Raw genomic sequence first — 10,102 nt, 5'->3', positions numbered from 1 at the left:
TCTAAGAAAAACTCGGAAAACAGAGTTTAATAACCACACTGAAGGGTGGTAAACAAACAGCCGTCTTTCAATTGATTAACCAAATCTCTAGGCATGCATGCCACTATAAAATGGAATTTCTCCCAAAGTGAACAAAGTACACAAGGCTGCTCCTTCAAGGAAAATGACTCAAGAAAAGTATGAAAAGCAGCATTCAAAGAAGGCACAGTAACTCAGCAATTGAAACTAGTGTCCTGGCCACCCTCCCCCTCCCCTCCTCCCCATATTTTTTTGCTAAGGAATTGTTACACTAGGCAGAAAACAAAGCAAGAGACATAACTCATGATGCAACCAAATCAGGTGTTTCCGCCTCGATAGATAACAAGGCAGTATGCACTTTATCCAACCAATTGTCCAGCCGATCACGCAAAGATTTGACCTGTGGAATTCCCAAAACTCTTGGTTGCACCCAGGAAACATGGACTGTTGCCTCCACTTGATCGATTATTCCCTCGATCAGATGAACCTGCAGTGGACATCTCCTATAATTATTCAATACACAAACTTTTGAAAGAACTTTCTAACTAAACATACAACTTCTCAGAGTAAAAAAAAAAAAAAAAAAAGCTAAAAAACTTGTCCAAACATCGCACCAAATTGTCAGAAATATAAAAGATCCAGATGTAAATTAACAAAGAAACGACCATAAACCATACAGTTACCAAATCAAACACATAACAAGCGTACCAATCCCCAAAATAAGAGAAGGGGGGGGGTTGCTAGAATAAAAATTCCAAGTAATTGTTTCCATATAAAGCCAGAAAATCCAATTGCATCCCTAGTCTTTACTACTCTGTTAGATTCTTTTACATACAATTATTGTGCAAGTCTAATGAAGAAACATATACAACTACCAAAACATTGAGATCCTGTCTTACTGGAAAACAAACCCATCAGGATTATGCTAAATATTTAGCTTAGTTTTCTCTTAAAATGAGGACAGCCTCACAAACACTTCCAAAATGTGGCTGTATCTGTGTCAGACAGTGAGAATCAAGACCATAAGATTTGGGCCTTCCTTTTGCATATTGGCATACATAAATGAAAGAGTATTGTGGCTGAATCTGGCAAGGCAGGGGCTGTACAACTTAAGTTTGCCTCAAAAAAGGAGGCTTTTAATATTAATAAAGATTTCAGATTACCAACTAGCTATTGGTCCGTGATACTTTGTTGGAGAGGTTTCCGAGTTCAAATCCCCCTCCCCCATATAATAAAAAAAAGTAATAATAATAATAATAATAAAGATCTCAAATTTAAATGAATTCAGTGTCCTTCAAGATTCAAGAAATAGTGTGACTTACAGAAAGGCTCTTCGTGAGAAGATGCTCAACATCCTCGATTGAAAGTTTTGTACGCTCTGCAATGATACTCAAAGGTATAGTCCGGTCTTCTGATGGCCGGCTGCAAGGAAGCACATATCAATTTAGATCAATGGTAATACACACAAAAGTATTTTTCACCTTTGGTACAGATAACAATTGGAAAGACAATCTAGAAGATACAAACCTGAAGATAATTTCCATCAAGCACAGAATGTTAATCTTTTCCAAAAGCTTCTTCTCATTCTCAACTAATGCCGGTTGAGCCCTCAGAGCAGCACTGTGCACACGACATAATTCCTGATAGCGAACTAAATCACCAGAGTTGAACGCTTGAAGAATATAGTAAAGCCACTCTACCTTTGTCCCCAGAAGACTCTTAATCTACAGAAGTTGTTAAATACGTTATCTATTAAAAAAACAAAAAGAAGGACGCTACATAGAAGCATAAACAACTTAGTATAATGCAGCCTACACTGTTCATATGAAATACATACCGAGTACTACATAAATTTTTGGGTATGTACTTAATGTCTAAAAAGCTGTAGGTCACTCAGAAAAACACTAATGAACACAAGGTGCAGGCATCCTTGGTAGGGTACAAAAAGAAATTCTGATCATAAACCACATGGTTAACTAAACCATTATACAAAACCAATGTACCACCATATAAATCCATGTAAAGACCCTATGCATGCATGTATCATAGCAGTTGGAAATCAAAAATAAATCTTTCAGACTTTAGTAGCGATTAAAGTCAAGCAGGGGGAAATAACACCATACATTAAAAATAATAATAATAATAATAATAATAATAATAATAATAATAATAGTAATAATAAAAGGTATATAATCAACTGTAGACAATGTAAATGTGCAGTGTATAAATAGCATTATCATCAACATTGTCCCTTGCAAGCTATATCCATGCTTGGTTGAGCATACATGTCTTTCTTTGTGATCAAATTCAAATTTGACGTCATAGTGTTTGGTGCAAAAACTTCGTTACAACAGCAAAACCGCTTTGTTTACTTTATAGAAAGAAAAAATAAATAAATCTGAAAAATTATTCTTACAATAGGATGGGCAAGCAGCTCCCCAAAGTTGTAGATGTTATCTCCCAGCAACGCAGAAAGGGACAAATCAAATGCCAAATCCTTAAATATGATACAAATAATCAAAGGTTAAAAAATACATCATGGCATGATAGAAATAAACTCTGTAGCAGCCACTCATAAGTAAAATTAAGTGAACCATATAAGAATTGATTCATGGTAATCTGCATCAATAAATTTTACCATCAATAAATGCTATCATTTGTGCCCTAATCACAACCATTCCACAACGATGCAAAGCAAGTTTGAAATGATATCCTTAGTTGATGATGGATTGAACATGGTCCATGTTTTAGACAACATCCACACTACAACTCCTTCATTTAGCCAAATGATTGGATTTTCTTAACTTGCTATTCACAAATAATTAGCAACAAATCTTTCAAGATTTTCACCACATAGAAAGCCTCAATTGAATGATAAAATTGATATATAAAAAGGAATGTGTTTTCTCCTCTTTCATCAACTTATAGTACGATTTATACTAAATCATTCCTATTCAAGAACTCTAAAGGTTAAGTTTCCTGAGTTTAACCTTATTTCACATTTTACTCAATACCGTCTCCAAGTTTTGTTGCATTCTCAAACCCATTCACATTATGGTTAAGATCTTAATGTACCTCTCTGATCGTCAACCAACCAAATTTTATTATTATCATTATTTTCATAATTAAAATCATATTGGTAACATATCAGAGAAGGGGGGTAGAAGATTTCGTTTCCATTCAATTTAATCTTTCGGTATTTAAAACATTTTACAGACAGCCTATCTTCAAAGCAAGCACAAGACACTTCTACGCATGCATTTAAATGATCCCGTGGACAGAAAATATCAATAGAAAGAAAGTTTCTTGAAGGGAGGCTGTGTGTTGTGGGGGGAGGGGGAGCAGATTGCAATCACAGCAAATGGAAGATATTTAAAATTAACAAACCATTCATCTAGAAAACTTAGCATTCAAAAATAGTGACAGAATGTAAAACCTAGAAAATAACTGCAGAACAAATGGTTCTGTTTATAAGATTATAAATACATACCAGCTTAAATGAATCTGAGAGAGACTCCACTGATGTGTATGCTAGATAAAGAAGAGCACTTTTGTAGAACTCGGCAAATTCCTGACGGAATTTATGATATTGAGATGAAACCCAATAATAGCTAGCATATACAGATGGATCAATGTCAGTCATACTGTCAAGTGTACTCTTTCCATCTTCTAGAAGCTTTTTGCACTCTTTTTGCTGTTCTTGCTCAAGTTTGAATATTGCTATTTGCATCTTAATATAAAGGATTGGCTCCTCAATACGTTGCTCTCTGGTGGCTTGAAGCTTTTCAATCACCCCTTCAAGGTAATTGATAGCAGCTTCCTTCTCTGGATACTGCCGAGAAACAATGACTGCAAAGTGCGCAAGCTTGAGAAGATTGATTTTAGTCTCAAAATCGGTGATGAAATTGTGATATAACTGTATGAGAGCATCACCAGCCTGATATTCAATAATAAGAAAAAAAAAGTCAGATGCAGGAAGAAAGGAGGCATGCAGAAAATGGAAATATCCAACCGCAATGCCTTCCTTGTCAATGACAAGGAGAACACAGTTCCACATACATGCGTACACATATCATTATCAACAAATAATGTTCTCCTATTACCCTTTTAATATTAAACAATCATATATGAATTGATATGTCAAACCAAGATTCAACACTTCAATGATGCAACAAAACTTGGCAAGCCAACAAGATTCTTGATGCAAATGGATTACAAGAGAAAACATAAAACCATATAAAGACCATGCTAATGGATTTGTTGTTAGCAGCAATGCTGTTGCCACAGTTTTATCAAGTAATAGATAAAATGCAACCTAACTTCATTTCAGCATGCACCAGTTTATAACATAACATTGTTCTGATTAAAAATTAAACTCCTAAGATGTGTACCCATAACCTAGAAGATTTCTTCTCCATGTCACATGCAGAAGGCACAAAGTATGCATAAGTATGAACCTATGGCCTTGGGATAAGGGTAACAAACCTAGTTCATGCTAATGCATGCCTAATGTAAGAAATACTTCTCTTTTAATAAAATCACTATACAGAAGTTGAAAATTTTAGACAAATTACAAGACCTATTGTATTGTAGTTGCGACAACTACAATCAAGAAGTCCTCAAATCAATTTCCTATGTTTCATATTGTAAGCAGTTAAAATAAATATTGTCAGATAGTCTCTATATAAAGTATTTATTACTTGTACCAAAACAATTTCAAGTTTCCATTATCACTACATTTTTTACACTAAGGATCACAAATATAATTCAATTAATAACTTAATCTTTGGGAAGAAGACAATGAGAACGAGAAAATATACTAAAAAAAAGAGACATAGGTCACTTGATTAGTTTCTTAAAGCTAGATTGTGATATTGATTTTATTTAAGTTATCTTTTTGTATACAAAACATGGGTCATGAACACTTTAAACAACTCCGGTATAATCACACACACACCCCAGACACCCAAAACAGGAACTTTTTTTTTTGGGGGGCGGGGGGGTTAAACAGGAACCCATTTTAACCTCATATGTACTCCTCTACTCCAGGAAGCTAACAAAGTTGCATTGTGCAACACAAAAGAATTATACCACAAAACCAACTAGGATGGCAAATGCATTGAGAGAGCAGCTCCATGCTCATTAAACAGCTTACTTATAACACTTTCCAACCAACTACCTTGCTTGGCGATAAATACTAGGCTTAATAAAACTGAGCTCCAAGGAAAGTAAAATTCAGAAAAATAAATAAATACCATCAAAGGTTTATATCTTTATCTGCTCCCTATCCAATCAATAAAAAACTAGGATCTAAAAAAAAAAAAAAATCTCCCAAAAGAGAAAACTATCCGAAGTCGAATCCGTGACTTTCCCAGTTCTTTGTGCTCTAGTGATTCAAATTACCCAGTAAAAAGACACAAATGACAGCAGAAGTACAAGCTTTCAAAGATTTATAGCACTTAATGCATACCAAAGCTTAAATTCCAAACATTCCGTCCTCCATAATTTCTGCATTTCTACCAAACACGGATTACAGCCCAAGTACAGAAAATAAAACTAAATGCTAAAATCTCAAACACCTGATTCCACAGAGAAAAAACAAAAAAAAACCCTAGTTTTGCCATCCAAAACCCGATTTTCCCCATTAATCTTCCCCCATACAACCCTAATTCTGCACCAAATCCCCAAGGCACACATCAACTCGGAACCTATTCGATTTCGCACACCCTAATCTCGACCAAATCACAAACCCCCAAACTCAAAAGTCACACGTACAAACACCCAAGCATCAAAAAATTGAAATTCGGGCTGGAAAACAGACCTGAAACACGGCGAGAGCAACGAACTGCTCGAGCTTGAGAGTGAGCTGGTGCCAGAGCTTCCTCTGGTACAGATCTGCGAGAGAATTGTACCATTCGGCGAGCTCCGGGTGCGCGTTGCGCAGCGTCTCCAGGTACTGCAGCGCGGCCATGGCTGATTCAGAGATAGTTTGCGAAGGGTTGGAGGCCGAGCAAGGCCTTGTTTGGTTGCTATTTATACCAATCCGGAAAATACACCTTACTCAACTTGTGCTGAAAGAAAAGAATTGAAATTTGATGGAAAATTTTGGGCTTTTATAATTATCAAGTATTTACTTTACTTATAGACTTATAGTAGCCGAGCCGGCAGGGGGTCAGGTCGGGTCGGGTATGTGATTGGAGCGTGGGTCCAGACTGCACCAATTCAATTAAAATGGTGGCCGTGTAACTTTCGATTTTTACATCAATATTTATAAATCTAAAACTATCTAAATATTTTATTTACGCTAGGTCTAAGCAAGGAATAAAATTTCGAGTTTCGAAAAAATTTTGAAGATTTTTAAATTTCGACAGAAATTAAATGGAAATGACGAAAATTGCTATCAAAATACGGAAATTTTGAATGAAACTTTATCATATGTTTATTTAACATATTATCTACTAAATTGATAAAAAAACATTGAAGAAATCAAATTATATAGTAGGTTTCATGTGATATAAGGTGAATATAATGCGCGCTGGAGCAATATAATAAACAAAATATAATGCGCGCTGGAGCAAATACTGTTAAATAAAATTAGTATAATGAATAAACAAAATTAGTATATTCTTTATACTGTATAATTTAATTATACACTAAAATCTAAAATCTAAACCCTAATACTCTATATATTCTATATACCCTAATACTCTATATACCTTTATACTCTATAATCTATACATTAAACTCTATATACTCTATATTTTTTAGGATATTCGCTTTTAAGCCCTTTAGGATACTTTTAATTATTTTTTTATATAGAAATGTATTAAAGTTTAAGGTTTAAAATAATTAAAAGAAATCTCAAACCTTTTTTTCTTCTTTCCAATTGCCCAAAGGCCCCAAACCCCCCCTCATTTTTTTTTTCTTTCCTTACTTTTTTTCCTCGTGCCTCTCTCTTCAGTCTTTTTTTTATTTTTTATCTTTCCTTCTTTTTTTCCCGTGTCTCTTACTTAGCCAAGCTTTGTCTTCACTAAGTGTAACAACCCAAATTTTGGCTTATCGTAATTTTGTTACTTAAATTTTTCAAATTTGTTTTAAGGTTTGTTTAAAGGAATTAGAAATTTCTTTAAATTTATTTTAACTAACTTAGACCTTTGTTTGTGGTTCTAGAGCTTAGTTGTGTGTAAATGAATTTTAGAAAATGAAAATTCAAGAATTTGACAATTATTATTTTTTTCAGAATTAAATTATAAGAGTAGGATTTTTCATATTTTTTTTGAAAGCAATTTGACTATTTTGAGGTTATAGGAAATTAGTACTTATCAATACGAGTTTGTAGAATTTTTCGGTGAATTATTTGGAGTCTCGAGCTATTTTTGGTGAATTTCTGAAGTTGGAGAAAATATAAAATATGAAAATTTTGATAATTTCGATAAATTTTGATAAATTTCGGTAAATTTCGGTAAATTTCGATAAATTTCGATAAATTTCGGCGAAATTTTCCCGAAAAATTATTAAACATGTGTTTCAATTTCGACACCCTAAAAAAACGAAATTTAATTCCTTAGGTATAAGGTCTGATTCATTAAACACACTTATACGTGTTCGCTAGAGCTCGATTATCCAATTATCCATTAAACCAAATAATAAGCGTATTTGGACCCTAATTAACCTTAAAGCACCAAATTGAGTTCACCAATTAGCTAAGATCACCATACCAATTAGGGCTAGTTTCGGTTCGATAACTACAAACCATCCACCTGTGGTATGGCCATCTTCGGAATCGCCATAGCTACCGACAAGGTCAGTTTCGATAGTTTTCGGTCGGTTTGGTCAATTTCGGTGACTGGGACTTCACCTTCTTTCTTTGCAACTCCAATTCCAGTCACCTGCTGCAACTCCAACTCTAATGCCCAGTCATTTGCTGCAACTCCAACTCATGCCTCTACATGGCGCCGGTCCAACCACTTAGCTCCGGAGCTTTCTCTGCAACTCACCACCACGCGTAGCTCACCTCACCCACGCCAAGCGCCACCGTCACACCCACTCCCTGGAGCTTCACCACTGCCAAGCTCGAGCTCACTGTCCACCTTCGAGATGGCGGTGATGGTGGATGGTGGTTCCTGGTGGTGGCTCTGGGATGGTGGTTCCTGGTGGTTGTGGGATGCACACGAGGAGAAACCATAGAAAAAGATAAACCAGAGAAGAGGAGGATAAGAAGAAGAAGACGTCGGTTCGGTATCGGTAAACCAACGGGTTTATGATTTCCAAACTACCACTGCCACCTTCAATTTGATAGGCGCATTGACACTGACTCTTCGGACAATCATCGGACGACCTTTTTTTCGATTCGGTGACATCGGTTTCAGTCTGTTCTTCAATTTTTCGGAAGAATCGACCCAGCCCTAATACCAATTATAAAAGAGAGGGTGGGGGTTATACCTTAGTCGAAGCTCATTTGGGGCTCTATGCAGTATCAAAAGTGTTTATTTGAAGTCTAATTTTCAACTTGGTTTCTCTGAGTACTTCAAGCTACCTAAAATCACCATTCAACTTGTAAATTACCTTAATACATTCCTAAGATCGCAAGGTTGTCGGTGGGTGGCCATATTTGTGGCAGTGGCCAACCAATGTGGCGACCCAAGTGACTTTTACAATAAATTTGTATTTTTTTTTTCTTTGGTTTCCAGTTGGTTTTGACTTCTAAAGGTCTTGAGTGGTCTGAAATGGACCAAAACACTAGAATACATCCCCGATGGCCTGCAGGCATAAAGGACCTGCGGTGGCCAAGGGTGGGGCTTATGGCACTTTGCTAAATTCTCAACTAAAATACGAATTGAGTTATGGGTTTTGAAGTCCATAAGTAGAGAAGAAGATCCATACCAACAACACCCTGAATGGTGGTTGGAGTCTTCAAAAATCAGCGAAAAATCGTGAGATCCCTAACTTCCTTTTGAGTTTCAATCCGTCATGTTTGATGGTGAAATGGAGAAATGGAGCAAGGATGTTGAGCGGCTCGAGACGAAGTAGCCGCGACCCTTGTGGGTCACATATTTAGGTCATGCAGGTCAGTCACCCGAGGCTTTTGATTTTTTTGGGGGGGAGGGGAGAGAATGTCATTGTATAAGCCCTAATTATTACTTAATAAAATGCCCTTCAACTTTATATGCTCATAACTTTCTCGGAGGGCTGCTATTTGCACACCCCAAAATTTTAATTTGTAAAATGACAAAAAACACCTAAAACAAAATTACCCAATACCCCATCCCCTCTATCTCTCCTTCCCTCTCTCTACCATCTCTCCCCGTCATAGCCCAACCCAACCCCGACCACCCCAGCCCCGCCCTACCCCAACCCCGACCACCCTAGCCCCGCCCTACCCCAGCCCCGACCACCCCAGCCCTGCCCCTTCTCACCCCAACCCAACCCAGCCCCGCCCCAGCCCACCCCAACCCAGCCCCGACCACCCCAGCCTCGCCCCTTCTGCTTGCAGCACCACTGCGCGCAGCGCCTTCCAGCCACCGTTTTAGCTCTCTCTCCCGGCGTGCTCACCCGGCATGCCCTTCTCTCTCTCTCTCGCGCTCTCTCTCTCTCTCTCTCTTCGAGTAGCTGGTTCGGCGAGTACTTGCCGAACGGGTCCTTGATGCTCGGTGCGTACCTGCCGAACAACACTCACATCGTTCGGCGGATGACTGCCGAACGAGTGTGACATTTTCGGCGGACCAGTGTCGAGCGAATGCGCAGATCGCGCGAGAGGAGAGAGAGAGGAGGTGGTGCTGCGGGGGAGGAGAGAGAGAGATGAGGGTGGTGCGGGGAGGGTGCGGGAAGGAAGGAGGTGGTCGGGTGAGGGGCTGGGTGGGTGGGTCGGGGCTGGGGTGGGCTGTGACGGGGCTGGGGTGGTCGAGGCTGGGTTGGGGTGGGCTAGGGAAGAGAAAGAGGGAGGGGGAGGGGGAGGGAGAGAGGTGGTCTGGTGAGGAGGGAAGGGGTGTGTTTTTTTTTTTTTTTTTTTTCTGAGTTGATGGGGTGTGTTGGATAAAATATGGATATTATGGTAATTGGGAGGGGTGTGTGTATGAGAAAATTT

General features: G+C 38.0%; 1 protein-coding gene across 1 annotated transcript; it reads right to left on the bottom strand.

Moving 5' to 3' along the window:
* Positions 1 to 6,113, bottom strand: LOC147273393 (26S proteasome non-ATPase regulatory subunit 13 homolog B). The gene is made up of 6 exons (XM_086256669.1): positions 5,840 to 6,113; positions 3,509 to 3,955; positions 2,435 to 2,515; positions 1,546 to 1,742; positions 1,341 to 1,440; positions 1 to 505 (listed from the first exon to the last, which is right to left on the bottom strand). Exons 1-6 carry the CDS (start codon positions 5,987 to 5,989, stop codon positions 320 to 322), a joined length of 1,161 nt encoding a protein of 386 aa, XP_086112795.1. The 5' UTR covers positions 5,990 to 6,113; the 3' UTR covers positions 1 to 319.
* Positions 6,114 to 10,102: the final 3,989 nt, after the last annotated feature.

Source organism: Dryas octopetala, chromosome 9 (genome assembly GCF_963921425.1).
Source record: "Dryas octopetala chromosome 9, drDryOcto1.1, whole genome shotgun sequence".
NCBI lineage: Eukaryota > Viridiplantae > Streptophyta > Magnoliopsida > Rosales > Rosaceae > Dryas > Dryas octopetala.
This window is presented reverse-complemented; position numbering and strand designations above follow the sequence as displayed.